This window comes from Musa acuminata, chromosome BXJ2-10 (assembly GCF_036884655.1).
Source record: "Musa acuminata AAA Group cultivar baxijiao chromosome BXJ2-10, Cavendish_Baxijiao_AAA, whole genome shotgun sequence".
NCBI lineage: Eukaryota > Viridiplantae > Streptophyta > Magnoliopsida > Zingiberales > Musaceae > Musa > Musa acuminata.
Window position 1 is genome coordinate 25,226,929 of NC_088347.1, and position 24,570 is coordinate 25,251,498.

Consider the following 24,570-nt stretch of genomic DNA (forward strand, 5'->3'; position numbering starts at 1 on the left):
CCTTATATTATCCCCTATTGATGGGTGTCACAGAAGGCCATATAAGCCTATTGTCTATATAAATAAGGCACAGGAGAAGGAAATACAGATAAGCAACTTGTCAGTCGCAACACCCTTCTGGCTTCCCAAGTATAAAAGTCAATCCTTGATGCCTGAAGGAGGGACTAGATCTGACACACATTGAATCTTCTATTCTAATTCCCCATAAAAGGCTAACTTAATCATCGGAGGGATCAGGTTGGAAAATCTCTTTCGACGTCAACTTTTATGCAAGACTTTGAGGAGACCAAAGCTCACGCTGAGATATGACAACCGCCTCAGACCCCCCTCGACCACCTCATTTTCGATATCGATTCCCCTCAATTGTCACGTAGTTCTAGTAGACTACTCCGTGCCTTTGAGATTAGATCGAGTCACGACAACCCTCCGTTGATGACACAAAGGTAAAAATAAATACGTTATATTTTAGTTATTCGATATAGAAGATGATTTGGATGGTTCTTTCCTAGAGTATGACACAAATAGATGAGTGAGAGCATCAAATCCATCTGTTAGAAATCATACAAGATTACATCAAAGATATGTCGAAATCCATCTAATACTTAGAGTGGCTGATCCTCGATGCCTGAAGGGAGGACTAGATATGATACACTGAACCCCTTGCTTTAATTCCCCACAAAAGACTAATTTAATCATCGGAGGGATCAGGTTGGGAAATCCCTTCCGATGTCAACATTTATGTAAGACCTTGAGGAGACCAAAGCTCACGTTGAGATACGACGACCGCCTCAGACCTCCCTCGATCACCTCGTTTTCGATATCGATTCTCTTTAATTACTACGTGGTCCTAGTGGACTACTTTGTGCCTTTGAGATTAGACCGAGTCATGACAACCGTCGATTGATGACACTAAGGTAAAAATAAGTACTTTATATTTTTGTAATTCCATGTAGAAGATGATTTGGATGATCCTTTCCTAAATATGACACAAGTAGATGAGGAGTGAGAACATCAAATCCATCTGTTAGAAATCATACAAGACTACATTGAAGATATGTCGAAATCCATCTAATACTAAAGTTAGTAAATGGGTTTGGATGATTCGATGTAATGTCAAATCTTAAAAATCAGATGCTAAACGATAATGCATTCGAGGGCTTTTATAGTATGAAGAATGGTCATGATTGCTCACGTAATGGTCAGTCGAATCCAATTATTACATAGTTGTTACCAACTCCTCCATTGATCTAAACGTTTACCTCCGATATAACGTTAAGAAATCTATCAGATGTGTCATGTCATTGAGTTATCAACGGCCTACCATGTCTCATCTTTGTGATCTTATTCACCATCATAATTATGTTAAATGATTTATCATTTAGCAATTCTCGTCACGCATAAAATGGTCAAAATTAAACTTCGATTATGAACGTTTTCAATGTGGCATCGGATGTTGCACAAGATTTGCCTAATTATCGTGAGAGTTGTCACGATGAAGAGCGTTGTGGATGGATTCTGAGAGCCATGAGGCGGGCTTACACAGAACAGATGGGCCAAGTTCAATCACAGTGGGCTCGGGATCTAATCAAAGAAGGCCGAGTCCTTTTGTGACAGTAATTACTCGAATCAATCTAATAATAAACTAAATCAATTGATTCAACTAAAACAATATTAGTTCCGAATAAAATTTATATATGATTATGAGTTCATGATATTAAGAAAGACCATTTTTTAGTATATTTTAGTTTACTGTCAAGATATAATAATAATAATAATAATAATAATAATAATAATAATAATAATAATAATAATAATAATAATCGGAAACGATCATCTGAAGAGAGGCAGAAGATTTACGGTCTACATAGTTCATGATCTCAGCCTGTTCTTCAAGTTGAATGGTGCTATCAGATGAATGCTGCAAACCCTTCTCTCTCCTAAGAAGCCAAGACAAGATGAAGAAGCCAAGCTGATGCAAAGGCAGCCACCATCAAGAAGAATCCAGCGAACACCAGTCAACACACCTCAGTAACAAAGGTGATAACAAGTTTCATGCATTTGGTTGTATCCTGTTGGATAGACTACTGCTCACAACTCCATCAACCAAACAGAAGGCTTCCTCCATTCCATCTATCTCACTGGGTGACTGGGCCGCCATTCTACGCTAACATGCATGAAACCAACAGCATAAACTCGAGTGGAATCTTTACAGAAGACCTACCCTTCTTGCACAGAGATCATTGTCTGCATCTCCTTGGCTTCCTCATGTCCGGGGTATATATGCACTCACCTTAAAGCGTTCCCTGAGCTTGTGTGCTACTTAAATACGACGGTCTGTGAGTTCTCGAATAGATGAAGGTGATGCCTCGAGCACATGCTCTTATTCCTTACTTCCATGTCTGAGCTCTTGACCAATATCATGTCCTGTTGGAAGCCAACAGAGAGTGCAGCAAAGCAAGTGAATTCTCCCTGGAGAAAGTTGGCGTTTCAGTTTAGCTGCTTGTCTGCTACTATTTGTACCCCAAGCTCAGGAATCCATTCGGTACTGTCATCAGGGAATTAACAAAGCTCGCAGGCTTAACTTACATCGTTCTCCGTATATGCTTTCCAGCGATTCTTCTAATGCTCTTTTCGGTGTCTGCGCCCGTGGATGCCCTTCAAATCATGCAACACATACGGATATATATAACAACGAAGGTGGTCAGCTTTCCATGCAAGAGTTGATTCATTGTGCCCTAAGTGGGGTGAGTGCATGTCTTCAGCTTTTGTGAGCTTTCTCACTTGTCAGCAACGCGGAAGCCAACGGGCTTCAGCTTTTCTACCTTCGAAAAGTTTGACTACATATATCTTCCTGTTCGATACCTCCCAAATCATATTGTCATGCAAAACGCATAAGATTGCATGATGGGCTTAGTACGAATTGAAGTGGTCCATTCAGGAAACTTAAGATAGGATGATACCGTACGAGAACCAGAGATAACCTATTGAAGTTTAATCTGAGACAGTTTTGTGGTCCTTGTCTTAATTATACTGCTCAAAACATGTCATCCTCCTAAGATCTATCTTCCATGTGAAGGGAAGATGGTAAGATGAGATCTAAGAATGAGATTTCTTATCAGTGAGGTGAACATTCCTCCCACATGAAATTAGTTCCCTCTTGTGGTAAAGATAAGAAATGACCTGACTGTATTAGTACACCTACTGAAATAATCAATATGAAGGTACACTTTAACCCAGATTTGCTCTAGTAAGCAGGTAGATTTTACTTCTAATGCCAATTTAGACTCCCCAACATGAACCAAAGTCTTCAACATCGACAGATCTTTAGATTTCATCTCTGCAATCCTCTAGCGGTGAATTTAAGCTTTGAAGATTGTGTTCCTTGAGCTAAAACTCAATGTTGTTGTTGGCATGAATATATAGTACATGTGAAGGACAAGAAGAGGATCAAAACCGAGAGACTGATGACGCAGTCCATGGAAATTACACACCGAGCTCGGCCATCGATCCCACCCACCTTTAGGCCATGCTCTAAGGGAGCGTCCTTTCCCACACGAACAGAAAGATGCAGTGTATCAACTCACATGGCCTTCTTGCGAGAGACTTGCCCCTTCATAGGCCGTGGGACCTTGTTCCTCTAAGCATGCCGCTTCCATGATAGACCCCAACATGGGCATTCGTACGCTGCTCAATCACACTCACAAGCTCATATCTCTGAGAATATCTCATGTCTGCACCACAGCACGGAAGAGAGAGAGAGAGAAAGAGACGTGGAATGGTTATGTTATCTTGACGACAAAGGTCAAGGTCTCTAGGTTTTGAAGATTAGAAAAGAAACAAGTAATTTACATGAAGACAAGCATAACCCCATGATATTGGTATCAAAGATTAAGATCTTTCCGAGTAAACCCTAACTGGTTCATGCATGCTATCACACCCTCAATGGATGCATATTTGGTGCAGGCGAGTGGGTGGATTTTGCCCTGATTTGTCTTTCCCACGCATCTAACATCACAATTATTATGGAGGAATTTTGACTAAACCATGCTTGTGTCAACTTAAGCTGCATTGGTGTATTCTAATCAATGACGTGACATTTCACTTACTCGTCTGACTTATGACATCGTGAACTTTCGGGTATGAGAAGATTGCATGCCCAAATATTAATTTCTCGTCTTCTTTATTTCCTATTGATTTGCTTAGTAAGTCCCTACCGGCATCACACATTCCTCCTCAATCCAGTTATTTTATTATCTTAGATGCTCGACCACTTTGTCCGGTCAGTGTCCTCAAAGATTCTTATATGTAGTGTTCTTTTCAGCCCCCTCCTTTTCTTTCTCTCCCTCACTTTATGGGAAGATTGCATGCGTGAAGAATCATCCAAGCTATTTGGCCATCCATGTAGTTGTGCTACGTATGGATGAGATGAGCAAATGATGTGGCAGATGAAGATAAGAAGGAGAATCACAGGACAAACACAAAGGTGTGGAATTGAGTGATGGCTATTTTAATTGGTGAGTAGATGAAGTAGCGGGCAAACTTGGCAAGATGTGGTGGATGATACAAAGTGTCGTTTTAGTGCATTGCCACACTAGTTTACATTAGCTGCTATCAACATTGCCAGGAAACTACTGCACCATATGATCTCGCCATGATTTGGCCGCCCCGTGAGCATCCCCTTCTTCCTTGAATCATTGTCATCTTCCTCCCTGAAGAGGAGAAATCCCGCTTCTCATGTCCTGCCAATCCATACCCGTCCTCCCCACATGCCATCATCACAGCCATGTAAAAGCTCTCTCTCTCTCTCTCTCTCTCTCTCTCTCTCTCTCTCTCTCTCTCTCTGACACTGGACTCAAGCATCTTTGGCCTACTGGAACATCTTCATCGTTTGCTTGGTGTATAGAGTGAAGAGTGCTGGTTTTGGTTTCTCTTTGGCTTCAATCCTCAAAACAACCAGCAACCTTCCATGTTTGCATACAGGCAGTAGGGGATGATCACTGTATTTTTGAGAGCCGTGTAGCAAAAGTTCTACTCTGTATAGGCTGAACAAAAGTCTTGTATCTTGAGTCAGTCATTCCTCGGGTTTCTTCACGGAAACCCTACTGCAACTTGGAGCATTGGAGTGTTCACATATAGATGTTCCCCCTTTCCATCCTCCATAGCACCAACAAGAACTACAACTAGAGATCCCAAAACACACAGCCCTCTATATATGCCTTGTACAAACACCAAATCCACTCATCTACTGCTACTCCTGTACTAGTTTGCCTCTCTCTCTCTCTCTCTCTCTCTCTCTCTCTCTCTCTCTCTCTCTCTCTCTCTCTCTCACAGAGCATATGATGCAATTCACTAGAAGTGCACCTCCGCTTACTTCTATCCACCCCAGTGGGCTAGGCCCGTGCTTGGACGACGACGCATCGAAGCACTCCTTACACCGTTCGTGGCCGTGGCCTGGCCTCCTGACCTCCTCCAAGTCCCTTGGCCGCCTCAACACCGCCAGCTGCATGGAGCAACTGCTCGTCCACTGTGCCAACGCCATCGAAAGCAACGATGCCACCCTCGCCCAGCAGATCTTGTGGGTTCTCAATAACATCGCTCCCCCTGACGGCGACTCCAACCAGCGCCTCACGTCTGCCTTCCTCCGAGCTCTTATCGCTCGAGCATCGAAGACTGGCTCCTGCAAGATGCTCACCGCTGTTGCGGCCCGTGCCGATGCCGACCTCGCCATCCACCTCCATCGCTTTTCCGCCATCGACCTCGCTAGCTTCATCGATCTAACTCCCTGGCACCGTTTCGGCTATGCTGCGGCGAACTCTGCCATCGTGGAGGCTGTGGAGGGGCTGCCCGTGGTCCATATCGTTGATCTCAGCACCACGCATTGCATGCAGGTGCCAACACTTATTGACCTGCTAGCCAATCGCCCCGAAGGCCCGCCGTTCATACGGCTGACCGTCCCAACCTTCACGACAACTGCGACGCCGCCGTTGCTGGACATGTCGTACGATGAACTCGGGTCGAGGCTGGTCAATTTCGCGCGTTCTAGGAACGTAGCTATGGAGTTCATAATGATCCCTTCTGATCCCATCGATGCATTTGATTCATTGATCGAGCAATTAAGAGTTCAACGACTAGTCTCTGAAGGCGAGGCCGTGATCGTGAACTGTCAGATGCTGCCGCACTACATCCCGGAGGAGACAGTCGGAGCGATCGTCTCCACCATGAACGTAAACTCACCCATCCTCTCCCTCCGAACAATGTTCCTCAAGGCTCTACGAAGTCTGGAGCCTACACTGGTCACACTGGTGGATGAGGACGCCGACTTCACGGCGTGCGACGTGGTCGGGAGGCTGCGGTCGGCGTTCAACTACCTGTGGATACCATATGACGCGGTGGACACGTTCCTCCCCAAGGGGAGCGAGCAGAGGAGGTGGTACGAGGCCGGGCTGTGCTGGAAGATCGAGAACGTGGTCGCGCAGGAGGGTCTCCAGAGAGTGGAGCGGCTGGAACCGAAGGGGAGATGGGGGCAAAGGATGAGAGCGGCGGGGTTCCGGTCGGTGCGGTTCACGGAGGAGGCAGCAGGGGAGGTGAAGAGCATGCTGGGTGAGCACGCGGCCGGGTGGGGGTTGAAGAGGGAAGACGAAGATTTGATGCTCACTTGGAAAGGGCACAATGTGGTGTTTGCCTCAGCTTGGATGCCATCTTGAAGGAACAATATTGCATGATAAGAATGTTTCTGTAAGTGATGTTTGGTGTTCATTCATTGCTTAGATTAGCTTTTTGTCTAATAATGATTATTATCTGAGATTAAGACCAGTATTGAACTCTCTATCTATCGATCCATGTCTCAACATGAAATGCATGTATGTCTTCCAATATTTAGAATAATGTTTAGGATAACAATCACCTAAACATTAAACTAAATGAGAAACTATAAATTGAAGCAAAGTAAACTCTATATGTATATGTGAATGAAATATGAGACAGGTTGTCTAGAAATCCTGTAAGAAGTTGTTTGTGGTGGTACAAACTTTCGAAAATCCATGTTAGAGAACTTATAATGGACTTTGATCACCTTGCAAATTAATCTACTCCATCTGAATTTTCAAGAGATTGTGAGGATTTGCCTTTGGTAGGATATTAAAACTGCACCACCTGATTTGGTGCAAATGGTAGAACAGCTACTTTGTGTTTTGGTATAGTGGGGAGAAAGAAAAAAGATCTTAAGCCTTGTATCATAGTTCCTCCTTGCATGATTTACTTTCTTTTCCTAATTGTAGTTCATATGTTGTGGTTGTTGATGTTTAATCTTAGCATGCAATATTAGCATGATGATTAATCTTCATGTGATGTTAAAGGAAATATGTTCCCAATTACATGAAGTCCATATTCTTTCTCTATAGAACAACGTTCTTCTCTTCTCTTATAGTTTGATTTTTTTTATTATATATATATAAAGGATAAATGACACCTTGAAAACATATATCAAATGATGCTTTGAACCTTAACTTTTGATAAGTAAATTTGGTATATCATCATCATCATCATCATCATCAGACACATATTTAAAATAATTTTTTTAGATCGAATTAGTATATGATTGAGAGCAGAAGAATGTGGTATTGGTTTGTGTGTTTGGTTCTAAGGTCTACAGCAATCTAAGGTTCTAAGGTCTACTTTAATTAAGAAATAGATACATCTGCATTGCTTATTCAGTAAATACAGAAATATTTGTTTAGAGGAAATTAAGGTCCAACCAAAGACTGATTCATCTACATGGAGAAATAGATGAATCACTGATTCAGCTGTAATTACGGAGCATAAAAGCCATAACTCCAACCAAAGCCATAGTCCTAAAAGCCATAACCCACCCCATTCGGATTCCAATTCCAATCGTGGTCACCTCTACGCTTATTATTTATCTGTGAATCAATCTGCTATCCGTATGATTAGACAAATGCCATGGAAAATTTTTCTATGACAAATATAATATCCACATGGGAATTCAGAGGTGGATTTCAGTGCAGGAAAGAATCAGAAACATCCCCACTCCCATGTCCTAACTCCTATCACCGCAGCATCTGTCATCAGTCAAATGTGGCCGGAAGAACAAGTTCTTGGCGTTCGGATAACTACCATGCATATTGTTTAATAAACCTCCCCAGACGACAGACATCATTAAGTTCGTCGATCACCATATCTTTCACAAAATGGTGACCGTCACAAAGGTGTCTAATGGCGTTCACGCTATTGTGAATGCTATGAACCAAGTATTGACAACCACAAAACACGCTCATGGATGGCAGATTACAATGTAAGGAGAATGACGAAGAAGAGGCCACAGATAGCATTGACAACCATAATAGTTCCATAGAAATGAAATCAACTCACTGCATCGTTCCGATTAAATAACAAGTCTAAAACAAAAACCCAGTGGATCAGATAAGTTGAGTTCAGCAATAAAAACTCCAAACATCATAAGTTCTGCATTTTACAGGCTTCGCCTCATAGAAGGGCATCTTTAGCGGTACTGCACAAGGCAAAAAAAAAAAAGTTTAGTGAAGGTCAATAAAAGAAAATGCGTATCATTATATCATTGTAACACCATAAATGCATCTTTGAAAAAGAAGCAAAAGACTAACCTAAGTCTCCTAGCAGCACAAGTGTCAAAAAATAGAACCACTAACTACATAAGAACTACCATTTTAAACATGACATCAAACTTCAAATAACCACATAAGCAACCAAAAGAGAAATAACATAATTTATCACCATCTATAAGCATGGCTCAATTCAAGTGGACGAACAGAGCAGCAACCTTTGGATATACAGGTTACTTCAGTAAAGATGGATAACTTAATACGAGTAAAAATAGCACCACTATTACTTCCATCGTCATCATGCGATATCAGGCTTGCATACAACAAGGCAAACAAAGAGCAGAACACATGATCTTACGGTTGCTACACTCAAGCATGTAGCATTTGTACATTCCTAACACCTTTATGTTCCCTCCAAAATACAACCACAACAGCATCTTGGAAGACATGAAAAAGGACAGATCATTTTATAGAGCAGAGCTCCCAATTCAAGCACAGAAAGGCAAAAAAAATAAACAACAATCAGCACAACCAGAAAAAAAAATAGTAACTTAAACTCGATATCTAAAAATTGAAGAAAAAAACTAACAGTCAATGTAAACAAGAATAGAAGATTGAGTTCCTATGAGAACAACAGCATTACCAAGGAGGGAGAACAAAAAACAGCAGCAGCAGTAAATCATAATCTGTTGTTTCAAATGATTCTCATTGATAGAGAATAGTCTTATAGAAACCTCTACAGAGATTAAATATAAAATCAAATAAAAGATCAGCAAAAGGATATAACATATGGATACAAGTATCTATCTATAGCTCTATATACTTTTGACACCTATCTAATAGATCATATATCAAAAAGGCCCTATTACTTCATTGCCCACCCCGCAACCAAACTATCAAAATTTAGGATAAAGTAGATAATATGAGACAACTCTATGACATAATATTTATTATAAACGTTCAACACCATTTTTGTTTTGAAGGAAGTTATATATAGATAAATGTCCTCCTCCAATAAACTCAAACACTCAGGAAATGGCAATTTCATACACCAATTAACCAAAGCATTCAGAAAGGACAAAATACATTCAAAATCTTTAAACCAAGTGCATGCTCTGAGCAACTGAGAGTTAAAGCATCAAACTACCTTGATGAAGCCAATTTCCTTGGCATTGCTGCGGAAGCACTGTCTGCAACACATAAGTCCATACTTCCTAATCAGTCCATGCGGGTTCCCACAAACTCGGCTAGAGAAGAAAGGAAAAAAAATAAGATGATATCAAAAGCGGTACAAGGCAATAACTTAGACATAACGATGCACATTTTTTATGCGATCTTTAAAGAAACAGAACTGCGTTCTACAAGTACACAGTTGACTGGAGTTGTCTTCTCGAGCACAAAGATGTATGGAAAATACAAGGTTCAGTTGAATCATACTATTTCATCTCTAAACAGTTCGCTTATGTATGTTAATTTTATTTTCTTCACGTAAATTTGGAATATGACAACAAAAGATTAGTATTCCAGAACAACGATGATATGACATCAACCATCCACAAAATCTCCCATAAACACAATACATATCGATCAGATTCGTAAGGAAGAAGCTAAATATGCAAAATGTTACACAAGAACCACGAAGACGTGATCAAACTCCTTATGACAAAAGAGAAAAGACCAAACTATATATTTCCTTTGAAAGTTTTCATTTTTAGCGAATCAATTCGACAAAAAATATCGAATCCGGGGAAGAACAACAGAGACCGTTGCAAGGTGCGAACACTTAAAGACTCACGAAATCATTCAGCGAGATAAAAGGAACACTGATTCTGAAGCAGAAACCGAAATAATGCTCACCAAACTCGGGATCCCGGTCCGTAGTTCTTCGGATGCGAGTTCCAGACGTTCGAGTGCCCCATCCCTCTCGTCGCGCCGCTCTATCGCTCGAACGCCCCAAACCCTAATCTTTCGCCAAGAAAGGATGCAAGCGCACGAATCGTTTCATTATATGCCCACTAAAAACCCCAACCTTGACCGAGTCCAAAACAGACGCCAGCGATCCGCCGTCGGTTTCCCACTCTATCAATCTTGCCCGTGCTTTTCTGATCAGACGGTTGAACTTTCGCATTTCCAAATAAGATCACCCCGTCGAGTTTATAATTTCTTTATTTTTATCCTCTCGTTGTTTTTATACATTTTCTTTTTTATATTTCTTCTTATATATATATATATATATATATTGAGAAAGAGATTTCTTTCTATCAGACACTTCAATGATATATTTAAATACGATATACAAATAGGATTAGAATATATAGAAAATACAGATTAATTAAGGATTAAAATATGTATGGCTACACTTAAACGTACTATTAATTCATATATCTCTCTATCTTCATGATCTTTTATCACCATTAATCATCAACAAAAGTCGTCTCCTCAATTGAAGAGAGCACAGTCGCGGCGGATGTTGCCGTTGGCTCCGGTCTTGACGCCGACACGGCCGAGCTTGGTGATGGCAGCCACGAACGCCCGGTCGAAGGCCGCAACGCTCTGCGCCCACGAGTCCACCACCGGGCGGGTCCGGGCGTCGGTGAAGACCACCTGGTCCGAGGTGAAAAGCCCCATGCCCTGCTGCAGGTTCTTGTAGTACTGGTTGTCGAACGCTCGCGGCGTGACGGGGTCCATGTTGACGGCCACCCGCGGGTCCACGTCTCTGGGGCACATGGCCTGGAGCTGAGCCGCGTACGCCCTGTTCAGAGTCGGATCCACTGGTTTCTGCTGGCTGAAGTCGTAGATGCGGCTGGCGAAACTGCTGCAGTGGGAGAACCCGAGCGTGTGTGCCGCTGCCATAGAAGCGTAGACACGAAAGCTAATTTGATGGCCAGAAGAGAATGCAGCAATGCCAAGACATCAATTCATTTCTCTCACTCGGAATCTAACTTTTCGAGTAAAAGCATCGATCCTTTTTCTTATTCCACAGGTCGTGTCTCCACATCGTTAAATTGCAAGCATGTGAGGAGCCACGCAGGAAAGAAAAGCAAAAGGTTCTACAATTATTGGTCGATGATTGATGACGAGCTGGTGACTATACCTGACAGAGCGATCATATCCGACTGCGAGAGGCCGTTTGCCGCAAACAAAGAGGTAAGCTGGTTGAGGTTGAAGCCGGGCTGCGGTAACTTCCCGGTCACGCTTGCCGCCGTCGACGTCAACCCATCCATTCTTCCCAATTCCACAGCGTACGACGGCCCGCCGGCCTGGTTATAACATGCCCATGAATTAGAGAGGCAAAAGACTGTAAAGCTGACTGCCCGATGGTCAAGAGTCACAAAGGAGCTGACCAGAGCTATAACATCTCGAGCCGCGATGGCAAGGATGTCAGCGCACGACACCCTATTCCGGCACTGAGCCACCGCGTCGATGGCCGCTTTGGCTTTGATGACCGTGTCGAATCCATCCCCGGCGAGGGAGATGTTGTCAGGGTGGTCCTTCTCAGCCGTGTTATTCCCCGTAGACGCCACTATCACCGACGCGTCACAACCCTGCAAGGTTGACCGCACCAGAAGCTCAGCGATCTAAATAACTCAAACAGAAAGCTCGACGCTCTGCAGCGCGCGCGACAGCACATCCGGCTTCACCTCGACGAAGCAGTCATGGAAGAAGAGGCGGAGGGTGGCAGGGACGGTGACGAAGGTCTGTCTGAACTTGGCGGTGACGGCGTCGCGCACGATGCTCTCGACGTTGGGGCAGATGTTGGCGTAGTAGTTCTGCCGCAGCTGAGCATTGGCGAAGCGAGGAATTTGGCAGAGAACAAGGACCGCAGCCGCTGCTATGAGGACTAACTTAGCGTGTGCCATCTGCTGCTGCTAATGAAAGAATCGAGTGGCTTCGAAGAAGCAGTAAGAAAGGGGAACAGTTGTTTAAAGAGAGTCGGCATTGGATTCTTCCTGTTGGATGTACTCGAGCTCGATAACAAGATGAAATGAGAGAAAGCGAGAGAGCCCAATTTGCCCGAGAAGTGGTCGGCCCCATAACATAAGGGAGCAATGGCAAAACGAGGAGAACGTGGCTTACATTGTGCAAGAAGGACATGAAGAGAAAGGGAGGGAAGGAGACGGAGGAGACGAAGGAGGTAAAAGAAAGGCGGCGGCTTGGTCGTGAGATGGTCCAAACCGGGCCGGACGTCTAAAATAGCCCAATAACGGAAACCATTGGCCCGTGTCAGTCCACAACCATAATGAATACAATCTCAGCCCATAGGTAATCATCCGAATCAACACTTCAAAATGCCTTTAAGAGTCGTCACCTTCATTCAATACGAATAAAGATATGCCCCAGCTGAACCCAAGAGAAGCTGGCAGAGGCAAAATGCCTTCGAGCACATCGCTGATGCAGAACTCTCGTCGGCTTCTGCAACACTTCAAGTCAGTGCAGATTACCACTCCCATCAGTAGTGCTCAGTTGGCGCACGCCATCAAAGACTCCGAGACGAACAATCTGCCAAAGCTTTGGTCAAAGCAGCAGTTTTCTGCAGGGAAATTGGGTACGTCGGCCACCCATCCCCATCCAAGATAACAAGTGGAATCAACCCTATCTGTTGTTCCAAGCCATTGAAAGGATATAAAGGTTCGGTTTATTTTGTCCAAGGAAATCTCCACATGTCCATGCATTGTGGGTGCTCGAAAGCTTTCCAATTCCTCCTCAATATGCCTTGTGACCATCACATCTGCCAACTAAATGGCCATGGCAGCCGCCCGAAAGCCACTTGTAGAATCAAACAATGGCTGTCCCCTTATTCCCTCAAAGAGGTAAAAAAAGGTGGAATAAAAGATAAGACGTGTTCTATCCTCCCCACGTCCCACTATCTATTGTATATTAATTAGAACCCCTCGAATGCTACAAGACTATATGAGGCATTCAAGTTGTAGAACGATCATATGATGTATTTCATTCGTCTATCGTATGTTTTGAATCGTTTTCATATGTCACAACTACTATATTGTACAACATCAAACGTCTCGGTCGTCTCAATATCGTGTAATCTCGAACGTCACAGGTTGAACGAGGATCTCCACTCGTCGCTTGTCAGTGGTATCTTCAACATTTCCTACTTTGATTTCTAACATCTAACTTTAGGGTTCTCATATTCTATGTGGTGACAGAGGCTGGCCCTCCACCCACTTGTAACGAGGGAAAAAGAGCTTGCGTGACGACAAGCAGCAGATGTATCAGCCCACTCTCAATGCATATTGGACTGTCTCAGTCTCCAAGAAGACCTCAACTTTAGCTTTGTATATTTCTGCAACTTGAACGAGTCTTTTCCATCCGCAAGCGGCACACAAAGTAGAGCTGACGTCCAAACGCACCCACCGTCTTCATGGGGTGCAATGAATGGACGCGATCTACCACAATGCACACTGGTACAACAATGTACACAGTCTCCTTCAGATACTCCCGTGTATGACGCCGGGGAAAGAGACAACCATAAAGTATTCTTATGCGTCTAAAAGAGACTCTTAAAGTAGTATGTAGCATTCTCTGCATACCTTACATCAAAATCATTGTAGCATTCTCTTTTCTGAAGTATTACCTTTTCTTTGACTTCAGTTCAGGTATACTGAGAATGAGATCTCTGTCAGCCATGGATTTAAAGTAGCATGCAGTTGGTTGTACGTGAAGCTCCAACATATACTGAAATGATCTCACTAAGAATACATGATAATATGTGAAAGCCACTATGAGATGTTGATGATGTGATACTATGTGAATAAGAGACGGCAAGCATCACAGCCACCGGTGCTGCAGTTGTCATCAAGCTGTGTATATGTCGTGTTTACTGGTGTCAGTGCATCTCCTGGTATTCATCAACACATAAATCTGATTAATAGAATTCGGATTACAGCAAGTGCGTGCATTTCAGTGACCTTCGTGACCCTTTCATTCCATCAAGCAGCACAATCAATCATCCTCATGATGACCACCAGAATATCTCCATCACTGTCACCTCCAAAGTTGTCTTCTCGGGTCGAGGAGGAATTGGTGGCAATGAACCCCACTAGGCTAAGGTGATAATGTTTCTACTCGTAATTTCCTGCCTTGTCATATCCAAGAAACTTAGGCCCTTAACTATCAAGAGACACTTTGTTTTGACCTGATCCCCGGTCTTCATTAGGCAAATGAAAGCAAGAGCTGCTGCTGCTTTCTTCCATGATTGAGCTAATTCATGCTTGCATGTATGCTTCCTGGTTCCTGCTTTACTCTCCACCCAGAGAAGATGCCTGGGTCCAATACGCAAAGTTATCTGTGGGACCCATCGGTGCTATTCCCAGCCCGGCAACGCGTGCTTCCTCGTGGGCCCATCCTGTCGCTGCCGCCCTCTGGGCCCACAGAACAAAACACAAAAGGGGATTAGTGAGATGAGGAAAGGATACAGTAATACATTGCACCGAGGGGAACAAGACGAAGAGTTCATCCACATGACCCCCCACCCCCTTCCCGCGCCCCCCACTCGCGGTGGCCGCAACCCAACATCCCCATCTCTACATCTCTATCACAATCTACTGTGTTCATAGCTTTTTCTTTGGAGTCTTGTAGTTCCCAGATGCTCTGTCCGTATCCACCCGCTCTGCAATTGGATTGTTTAGAGAGAGAGCCTCTGTCAGTACAACAAGGACAAAACAAGAGAAATATAGCCTTTTGTATCATTAGGGCAATAATGCACACCTCCTCATAAGTCGTCCCTTGTTCCAAGTGATGCTTACTAGGTTGGTTGGAGCTTGATCCAAGGCCTGTGCTTGCAGATCCATATGCAGCAGCCAGTGGCAGCCCTTTCTCTGGTTAATTAACCTGCCATGGCCAGACTCTGATCCTGTTTCCAGGCAACGCTAAACACAAGTATGCATTGTGACACCAATGTGGGATTCTTTCATCTAGATCTTATCCTATTGGAATCAGTTCAAGGATCACACACTGAACATGTACTGAGGACTGTCTCCTGATGATTGAAGTTACCAAGTACATGGTCGGATCCACTGGAATTGCATTAAGATGTCGCAGTACTTGCTTGATGCAACACATGATATGATCGACTACTAATATGTTCTTAGCTCACCCACCACAGACAGATCCAGCTAATGGCTGTAGTAATCTCAGCCGACAACACAATTATATACGCCATGTGCTACTAATCACTGTATCTAATCACCTTACATTATGGCTTAGTGCTTAATCTACTATGAACATGTAGATCTTGGTCAAGTCATAAAAGAAAATGTAGATCTGTACAAAGACCTATTGTCTTGTTTGTTCACCAAATCATCACAGGACATGTCGGTATAGAAATGTATTGAGGGACATGTAGGTATCCAGAGAATAATACATGCATTGAGACACCTTGTAATGATCATAAAATCCTAAGGCAACACATGTGATCTACGATGGGAGGTATAGCTGTCTGTCCAATGATTCTTGTGAAGTAGTGCTCCATAATTTTGAGAAATAGTATGTAGAATGAGTGGGTCTTCTTATTCTAATGCTATCCTTTGTTGGTACTGTCTTGGGCATCTTTCACCTTCATATAATTGAGCTGCACTGGCGAAAGACTGGGATTTGTTTGGCATGCCTTCAACCCATTGAAATACTCTGGTGAGAGAGCCTGTGGAGAGGATCTTAAATTCCGCAGGTTGGGTGTATGGAGATGGTTTGGTAGGTATAACTAAGCACATATGCCCTGTTATGACAGAAGAGGAGCGTCTTCCCTCAGGCTGCAGTTTCTAGCAAAAGAATTGAGCTGCTAGCAGATCTCCGGTGAGGATTCCCTCTTCCCTTATTCATTTGTATGTTTCTGTCACAAATCATAAGATTCTTTTGAGAGTTCATCTTGTTTCACTTCTTATCCCATCCTAATCTGCATTCTAGCAATTTTGCGTGAAGGTCTCATGTTCTCGATTGCTTCCTCTGTCATAATTTCGAGGTTGTCAATTAGTATGGAGATCATGAGACAGTCGTCCACATCCTTTACATGATCATAAAGCATGTGATGCTCTCCTGTGGCCTTCAGCTTACAGAAGACAGAATGGATGTATAAGATCAAAGCAGTTTCCTTGTTTATTAAGCCTCCATCGTAATTGACAGTGAGTTTAACTTCAACAGATCATTCATCCCACAACAACACACCGCAGAGGGCCAATGGGGAGATACATGAATCAGTATGACAAAGAGTACTTGAAGATGGCCATCATGAAGCAGGAAGCCACCTTCAGACAACAGGTACCTTCTTCTTCTTCTGCTTACAACTCCGTCGAATCAGGATGAAGTTACTGGAGATTCTGAGTTTTTTTCCGCTGCCCGGTCCAGGTGCATGAACTCCACCATTTGTACCATGTTCAGCAGCTGCTGATGAGGGAGATGAACAACACCAACAAGACGGATGCGCATAACCGGACACCTGATCTGAAGCTGCCGGCAGGGGAATTCAGTGGGAAGAAAGATAGAAACGTGAGTACGACGGTGGAGGCTTACCGAGAGAGCGACTTGGAGCTGACGCTTGCAACTGGAAGCAGCGCCCGAGGAAAAAGGAAAGAGACATCATCGACTTCAGATTCTGGATCAAGCTTTTCTTCATCCTCGACGCAGTCTGGTGGTACCAAACGAAGCAGCAACGGATCTGGGCAGTGTCCGGTCCGGGATATGAGATTCCAACATGGGATCGAGGAACGAATGAGGGAGGATGGGATAAAGCAGCCTCCTTGGTTCTCTCGATGCTTGAGCCTCAACATGGCATGACTGCCTCTGTGAATTGTAATGAGATGTAATTGTAGTTATCGGAAGACAACGAATTTAGATGAGCAGAGAACTCGTATAAGAAGGAAAGGCAAACAACCTTGCGCAGCTTAAACTAACACATGCTTGAAGCAAGTTGGTACTTTTTGGTAGTCATTGACATTGTTGTCTATGTGATGCTCTTAGCGTTGTTCGTTTGATCATTACTAGATGATGCAAGCCCTTTCAACCTCTCGTCTTGTTGATATCATTCACACTATGGTTTGCGATGTCAAAAGATATATCTTTGGTTTGGGTTGGTATGTTTCAGATATTGTGTAGCTCAGTGGAATGTACAAAGTCAAATGACGATAGAGGGGTCAGTTGCTGCCAATGGCCCGATCTGAGTGGGAAGATATGTCGCATGCGAGGCTGCATGCACTTTGTTCTCTGTTTCATGAATTATTCTGACCGCCAAATATACGAATAAGGCCAGCCTTCTATAGAGTAATTTGTTCTCTGAAAGATCATCACACAATTGACAGGAAAAGCCATCTTAGACAGGCCAGCCTTCTATAGAGTAATTTGTTCTCTGAAAGATCAGCACACAATTGACAGGAAAAGCCATCTTAGACATATGTATGGATTTTATTTCAATAGTAAGGATATTGATGCCGCCTAAAGATGCACCAGTATTACAATAATCAAAACCATTTCTTTAGAGAAACAACTGAATAATCTTTGACATCACTATTTAAACAACGGACAACAGTTTGCAATTTCAACCAGTTCAGGTTAAAGATAATAACAGTGATAACTGAGCCTCTTTGAAATCTCTTCGCCCCTATTTTCAACTTGAATTCATAATCCTAAAGAACAGCAAATTCTGATAGGAGTTTGCCACTTAATTCTTCTGAATGCTTACTTTCTGCAGGCTTGCCATGTATGTGAGGTATATTGTCCAAAGGAAAGAGAATGAATTGCATACCAAGGGCTGAAAAGGCAGTGAATTGCATTATTGTATCAGTGGAAGATGTATTTCAAGACTATGCATGATAGTTAAAGTAGACAAGAATATATGTACCTGTAAAAGAACAGGGACAAATTTAAATGTGATGAAATCACAGAAAGGCCAGTACATAAATCCTCTTTTAACCGTAGGAAACATGTCTCTCTTTAACCTGGCAATTATCTCACCCCTGGTTTCACCTGATGTCAAAAACATATCAGAAAAAGAGCAACAACACGTAAGACTGGTATTTCTAATTTGTTTAAAAGAGTCAGATCCACATCGGCTTGTATTAGATTAAATAGTATTGTTAATTTCTTCAGAGATTAATTGAATTTACAAAAGGAATATGAATAGACTGAGAAAAGTTACCATACTGTCGGAGGAAACATCAGCCCAGCAAAAAAGCAGATGTAACTTGATTAAGCATTAAATTGCAAGTTAAAAGCTATAATACAGATAAGCAATTCAAGCTCCAACAACGACGACCTATCAATTTGTCCAGCAACACTAGACAGGATTAGTAGACAACTTATAAAACTGAGACTATTTTGAAACAAAGCAATAGCATCAGGTTTGATTTACATGACCTATATGAAATTAAATTCAAAATTAGTTCTTGGGTTGCTTCAAATATGAAAAGGATTTACCCTGTCACCACAACTTCACAAGTAATTGGCATGATGAACCTTGGGACAGTGATTTAAAAAGCGCTAGGCGTCAAAAGGCGCCAAGGTCCAAAAACGCCCGAGGAGCTCACCCGAACGAAGAATAGCGCTAAAATATAAAAATATATAATATAATTAATAAATATAATTATTTAAATAAAAAATACTATTAAATTAAGAAAATCGAGTACAAAATCACAATAAATAAATAAATCATAATAGTATTTTTTTAAAATAAAAAATATACTACTAAATAAATAAAAATTAATAGTATTAAAATCAAAATAATATATTATTAATTTAATAAAAAAATACTATTATTAGTATACTGTTAACAGTATAGTGAGAAGAGTGTGAGAAGACTGAGGCTGTTGAGGCAACGACAACGGTAGGAGGCGACAACCGTAGCTAGAGCGGGAGCGGCGAGCGACGGCGACAGCGGGAGTAGGAGCGAGAGCTGCGAGCGACAGCGAAAGCGGCGAGCAACGATTGTGGCAGCGGTGAGCAGCGATTGTGTCAATGGCGAGTAGCGATAGTAGCGACGAGCAACGACAGTGGCAGCGGTGGCAAAGAGCAGCGATAGCGGAGAAGAAATCTTGGTGGCAAAATCGTGAGTGTTAGGGTTGGGGAAGTCGGGGAAATCGCGAGAGGGAGCCTGATATCAGTGATTTAGTTGGTTCGATTGAACCAACTAAAGCACCGGAGACCAACCAGACCTAAAAGTCTGGTTCGGTCGCTTGGTTTAACCTAGGCGTTCGCCCGAAGCGCCCGACGCCTGGGCTCGGGCGAGCGCCTCTTCGAAGCGAGGCACCTGGACATGAAGCGAGGCGCTCAGGCCTTGCCTCACCTCGCTCGAGCGCCTAGGTGAGCGCCCGAGCGCCTATTGAAATCACTGCCTTGGAAAAGAAACTTTTGCATCATTTTCCATCAGAGAAAAAATTTACATCTTCTACTTCATAGTTCATATCTATGGGAATGATAAAGCAGCCATATAAGAAGAATAAACATACATGCAATAACACCAATAGTCTTTTTGCAATATTAATGCCTATATTTTCATGATCTGAATATTAGTGCTTTGTTATTCTAATTTGATCTAGTGACATCCCAGGATATAACAAAGGCTAATCCCTGCTTAATCTCTCATGATGCTATGCGTAAGTTTATTAGGAAGAAATTTACCTATATGAAGCTAACTTCATAGTTTGAGGGTGAACCTTGATATAGTGATAAGTTTGTCCCTTTTGCAATCTGGTTGACCAGGGGTTGAGTCATGGAAACCACCTCTTTATTCATAGGGATAAGACTGTGAACATGAACTCTCCCTTAACCCTGAATTGGGGGGAGCTTTGTCTTAACTTTATAATCTAATTTAACTTGTTCATCCAGTTGCTAATTTAAGGTCTGGTTAAATCTTCATCGAAAGCCAAAAACATCCAAAAACACAAAAGGCATATTGGTTTACTACCGGAGTAATTTAGCTATAATTAAGAAGCCAGTTACAAAAAAAAGTTTAGATAAAAAACCATGAGATGTTCACTTCAGCAAAATAAGGATAAATATGAAGACAAAAAATTGTAGCGACAAATCTTTAGATAATATCATGATTAAGCTATTAACAATGATTAGAAAACATGATGATAAAGACAAAGCATAATGTTATGTTGACACTATGTGAAAATAGTGCCAATACCTTGTAGCACTGCATTTACTGAGAAGAATGCAGCAGTCATCAAAGGACCATAAGTAGTTTGACCAAGAAGCATCTTCTTCAAAGTGGTGATCATATCTTGTTTTGGTAGAATTCTTGCAACAAAATTGTACCAGAAATGCAAAGAAGGTCCAAGAATTATCATCCCATAACCAGCCATACGCAGAGTTCTAACCAAATCAAGGTTGTCAGGAGAAGTGAGTGTGGTGATCTGCGAAGTTAGTCAAAAGTTAGGAAAAGTTCTGTGAGATCGACTTGTACTACTTCAATATTGGAATTCAAGAAAATCTGACAACTATAAGACAAACCAAAAAAGAAACCTACTCAGAGAAAATTTGCCATATATACTCTAGTGTTTTTTCATTCTTTTAGAATACCACCGAGTATAGACATAAAAGTAATGTTGTAATTTACAAGACATTTATTAAGTACTGATAAACCATGAAATTAGTTGCAAAAGTCAGATGCTTGAAAATTTTCTATTTGTGTCATCCTTATACATCACTTCTTGCTAATTTTCTAGTAGCTTGCAAATCTTCATGCACCTTTGCACTCTCTCAGCATCCTTATTGCTTTTGGAAAATTTTCCAATCAAGCTTTGCATGTTCATTCCAGTCATACCCAGTTTGATATAGATTAAGGTCTCTTTTTGTGTTCATACTTCCTAAAGAAAACAGGTAAAATTCAGAAAGAGTATCACTAAATAAAATTTGTGGCAAGATTTGGTTCTTCGTCATGCCAAACTTGGTTCATATTCAAGCATGGATGAATATGTTTTATGTGACAATTTATACAAACACCGCCGTACAGCTATCTGCACCCAGAATGGTTGTAAAAAATTTTACTTTTTGTTGATTTTGTTATATGAAAAACTTCCAAAGTCCAACATGGACTACAAAATAAATGAAGGAAAAGTTTATTCCAATTATCAGATCAAACACTCTAATGTTTTGCAGCAACTTTCTCATTAGTGCAATAACCTATGGTACATTGTGCTCTGCTACCACATTAGATAAAATGCAACTGAGAAAAGAAAAGCAAACATTTCCAGTGATGTGGCAGAACAATCATCTACGCACCTATATGCCATCCATCCATTATTTCAGTAAGAAGCAACCCAACACTATTCAGGCCTTATTTCTCCATAGACCCTGGGTCAGTTCTAGTCAGAGGTACATCTAATTAAGAACCAAATAATATACCCTTGTTCTGTTATCAAACGTGATTTTTCCTTGTCATTTTCTTATTTCCCATGAAATTTGACCAATAGAAAATTATCACCACATGTAAACTTCAAACAGACTAATGATAGTCAATAGTAAATTTCACCTTGTCAATCAGCACTATGATTCATCAATCCACAAATTTGGCAGCTTTATTTAAGCTGTATATTTCAGAGCATAATTCATGGTATAGTAGCAAAGCTCAAAATAGCTGCAGTCAGGTTAATACTTTGAAGAAGCAACCTAAAAAAATCAAGTCATGAACTTGGAAGAATCCAGCTATATGCACACAGAATTCAAATATCAAAACAGATTTCAGCAACAGAAGATAAAGAAGACACTTCTCGCTTTATGTGCAATTATGGGTTTTAGGCAAGTTTATAGCATCTTAGATGATGATTCTCCTTCGATCTTATCCCCAACTATTGCTACCTCTGGCTTCAAAGGATTCAATACTTTGTTGTCTGACTTTCCTCATAATATCAGTGCTCCATCTCAACATTTTAAATATCAGCAGCACAAAGAATTTTAATATGGTTTTTGGCTGAACAAATAAAAAAGTTAACTAGCTATAGTATGAAATAGTGGGACAGGCACAGCATGGTTGAGAATGAAACCATGGTTAAGCCATAAGAAATAGAATATAATAACCTTCTTAATATTTTCTTTTCTTACTAGCACTTTTGTTAGTACATAAAGCATGTTTGATAATACAAGTTCTCTTACAAACTTGCCAATTAATTAATGGCAGCCTAGAGATGCATAACTCCTAGACCACATCAAAAGTCTGTCGCCACTTAGCTATACCATTCTTGTTTGATAGCACTATACTGTTCAGAACTTTTCTTCATGAAACTTACATGGATATATCAAATGGTTTTACTTCTTCTGGTTCTTAACAAAATATTACAACGAAACTTATGTTTTCGTTTCTTTTTCTTTTTTGATGCTTTCATTTCATACACATTATGAAATTCACATTCAATATAGACTAACTTGCTCCTACTTATTTAGAAAAAAATTAGTTCTATATTTTGGTTTCAATGCTCTAATTGGAATTTGATCTATTTTGTTATCATTGGTAAAACTAGTGCTAGTGGCAAATTGTACATATACAACGTCAAACATCATCCTGAGTATGGACTATAATTTTATTCAAAATTTATCCACAATTATTGCAGATTGTTAAAAGTTCCTGCTTAAGATATCTCACTCATTGTTTTAACACTAGTAATTGCTACATCATTAATCACATCGACGATCTTTCATCAGATCAATAAAAAGCAAGTCTAAATTAAGCTCTTTTAGCTATAAACTTCTGCTACGTATAAGAATGAGAGATAAGAACCTTCTACTTGTATGTTGCTTAATCTTAAAAATAGAATCCAGACCTTTTCTGAAGCCTTTCTATCACAGAAATACACAAAGGCCTGATCATTATCTACTTTCTTCCAGTGTTTTCTATTAAGTGATAAGCAATCTGTTAACACAGTTGACAACTCATGATCTTCACATGAATGATCTAATGTAAAGACATCAACAAACAAAGGCTTGCATAGTATTCAGCGTCTAAGGCACATAAACCGCTGAAAGAGATAAAAATACACATAAAATAGTCGATCCTTGTTAGCTATTACATAAAGAAACTAGGCCCTAAAATCTTAAGGAGACATATTCTTTGCCAACCCCACCAGCCAATGGAGCCCAATATTAACAACCACTCAGTGCATTGCACTATTCAGTTTCCCCAGGGACATTGATAATAGAAAAACCTAATCTGTAACATGCCGAATCAATTGCAACAAGCAAATCACCAATAAGAAAAAGGCAAAATTTCTGCGAAAACGGATACAAAATGGAGGGCAGGCCGACAAAAGAACCTGAGAGGAGATGTCAGCGGCGGCGAAAATGGCTGCGGCGGTGAGGCTCTTGGTGAGAACCGGGCGCGATTCGATCATGCCTAGGTACCAACCTACGAACCCGTTCCGAAGAAAAGAAGAAGTTGACGCCGAAGAAGCAGCGGCGACGGTGGAAGCGGAGGGATGAGAAAGGAGGAAAGAAACAGTGGGGGAGACCCGCAAGGACGATTTCCTGGGCTTGTATGACAAGGGGTAGGATCGTACGTACGCCCTCGCGTGCGACATTGAGGGCTTGGAGAGGTCGCCTGAGGGCGGAGCCCGAAGATGGTGGACCAGGAGGCGGTGCGCACTCCGGCCGCCGTTGTTTAAGAAGAGGCCGCTCATATCGCTTCGCCTTCTTCTTCTCCTCTTGCTTTCTTTGTTCTGCGGCCTTCGCCAATCTCTACAGTTTCATAGCCTATACGCTCGCCCGCTCGCCTCTTTTTTATCACGGGAAGGCAGGAAGCGAGGCGAGCAAAAAGGAGGAGCGAGTCGCGTGTGGTACGGCCGCCCTGTAACGACCTCGCGAGATCGTGATTGGCGCACGGGAGCTCCGTTTGAGAGGCTTTTGTTACTCCAACGAAGCAGCCCACTAAAAAAACCCAGATGATCCCGACCGTCAATTCTGTTGCCGCACTCAATCCGTATCACTAAGAAGGTATATGGGCCCAGCCCAAGGTGATACGTAACAACAGACCCCA

The 24,570-nt window shown here is 41.8% G+C and overlaps 5 protein-coding genes and 1 long non-coding RNA gene across 6 annotated transcripts; 2 read left to right on the forward strand and 4 right to left on the reverse strand.

Moving 5' to 3' along the window:
• Positions 1 to 4,616: 4,616 nt before the first annotated feature.
• Positions 4,617 to 6,822, forward strand: LOC104000714 (scarecrow-like protein 32). The gene has a single exon (XM_009422825.3). The coding sequence runs from the start codon at positions 5,337 to 5,339 to the stop codon at positions 6,702 to 6,704; it is 1,368 nt and encodes a 455-aa protein (XP_009421100.2). The 5' UTR covers positions 4,617 to 5,336; the 3' UTR covers positions 6,705 to 6,822.
• A 1,499-nt stretch (positions 6,823 to 8,321) lies between these two features.
• Positions 8,322 to 10,614, reverse strand: LOC135624631 (small ribosomal subunit protein uS14). Its single transcript, XM_065128454.1, has 3 exons — positions 10,455 to 10,614; positions 9,745 to 9,844; positions 8,322 to 8,527 (listed from the first exon to the last, which is right to left on the reverse strand). The coding sequence occupies exons 1-3, from the start codon at positions 10,514 to 10,516 to the stop codon at positions 8,519 to 8,521; spliced, it is 171 nt and encodes a 56-aa protein (XP_064984526.1). The 5' UTR covers positions 10,517 to 10,614; the 3' UTR covers positions 8,322 to 8,518.
• A 262-nt stretch (positions 10,615 to 10,876) lies between these two features.
• LOC104000712 (peroxidase 50) lies at positions 10,877 to 12,691 on the reverse strand. The gene is made up of 4 exons (XM_009422823.3): positions 12,239 to 12,691; positions 11,942 to 12,142; positions 11,692 to 11,857; positions 10,877 to 11,443 (listed from the first exon to the last, which is right to left on the reverse strand). Exons 1-4 carry the CDS (start codon positions 12,455 to 12,457, stop codon positions 11,037 to 11,039), a joined length of 993 nt encoding a protein of 330 aa, XP_009421098.2. The 5' UTR covers positions 12,458 to 12,691; the 3' UTR covers positions 10,877 to 11,036.
• A 3,333-nt stretch (positions 12,692 to 16,024) lies between these two features.
• On the forward strand, positions 16,025 to 17,537 carry LOC135624633 (uncharacterized). The gene is made up of 4 exons (XM_065128456.1): positions 16,025 to 16,244; positions 16,342 to 16,406; positions 16,752 to 16,868; positions 16,956 to 17,537. Exons 3-4 carry the CDS (start codon positions 16,788 to 16,790, stop codon positions 17,382 to 17,384), a joined length of 510 nt encoding a protein of 169 aa, XP_064984528.1. The 5' UTR covers positions 16,025 to 16,244; positions 16,342 to 16,406; positions 16,752 to 16,787; the 3' UTR covers positions 17,385 to 17,537.
• LOC135624634 (uncharacterized) lies at positions 16,682 to 17,910 on the reverse strand. The gene is made up of 2 exons (XR_010491755.1): positions 17,482 to 17,910; positions 16,682 to 17,390 (listed from the first exon to the last, which is right to left on the reverse strand). It is a non-coding gene; the product is annotated as an uncharacterized LOC135624634 (long non-coding RNA).
• Positions 17,911 to 17,989: 79 nt separating this feature from the next.
• Positions 17,990 to 24,406, reverse strand: LOC135624632 (protein SYM1-like). Its single transcript, XM_065128455.1, has 4 exons — positions 23,852 to 24,406; positions 20,731 to 20,959; positions 18,445 to 18,569; positions 17,990 to 18,354 (listed from the first exon to the last, which is right to left on the reverse strand). Exons 1-4 carry the CDS (start codon positions 24,212 to 24,214, stop codon positions 18,265 to 18,267), a joined length of 807 nt encoding a protein of 268 aa, XP_064984527.1. The 5' UTR covers positions 24,215 to 24,406; the 3' UTR covers positions 17,990 to 18,264.
• Between the last annotated feature and the right edge of the window lie 164 nt (positions 24,407 to 24,570).

Bases quoted from the DNA above. Each gene is read 5' to 3' on its own strand.
- LOC104000714 (XM_009422825.3), top strand. From the start codon at position 5,337: ATGATGCAATTCACTAGAAGTGCACCTCCGCTTACTTCTATCCACCCC.
- LOC135624631 (XM_065128454.1), bottom strand. From the start codon at position 10,516: ATGGGGCACTCGAACGTCTGGAACTCGCATCCGAAGAACTACGGACCG. The intron at 9,845-10,454 runs GTGAGCATTATT...TTTCTTCTCTAG, and splicing joins GGACCGGGATCCCGAGTTTG to CCGAGTTTGTGGGAACCCGC.
- LOC104000712 (XM_009422823.3), bottom strand. From the start codon at position 12,457: ATGGCACACGCTAAGTTAGTCCTCATAGCAGCGGCTGCGGTCCTTGTT. The intron at 12,143-12,238 runs GTGAAGCCGGAT...TCAACCTTGCAG, and splicing joins TCCATGACTGCTTCGTCGAG to GGTTGTGACGCGTCGGTGAT. The intron at 11,444-11,691 runs GTATAGTCACCA...CTTCTATGGCAG, and splicing joins GGATATGATCGCTCTGTCAG to CGGCACACACGCTCGGGTTC.
- LOC135624633 (XM_065128456.1), top strand. From the start codon at position 16,788: ATGGGGAGATACATGAATCAGTATGACAAAGAGTACTTGAAGATGGCC. The intron at 16,869-16,955 runs GTACCTTCTTCT...TGCCCGGTCCAG, and splicing joins AAGCCACCTTCAGACAACAG to GTGCATGAACTCCACCATTT.
- LOC135624632 (XM_065128455.1), bottom strand. From the start codon at position 24,214: ATGAGCGGCCTCTTCTTAAACAACGGCGGCCGGAGTGCGCACCGCCTC. The intron at 18,570-20,730 runs GTATTGGCACTA...TTTTGACATCAG, and splicing joins AGTAAATGCAGTGCTACAAG to GTGAAACCAGGGGTGAGATA. The intron at 18,355-18,444 runs GTACATATATTC...CTGCCTTTTCAG, and splicing joins TTGTCCCTGTTCTTTTACAG to CCCTTGGTATGCAATTCATT.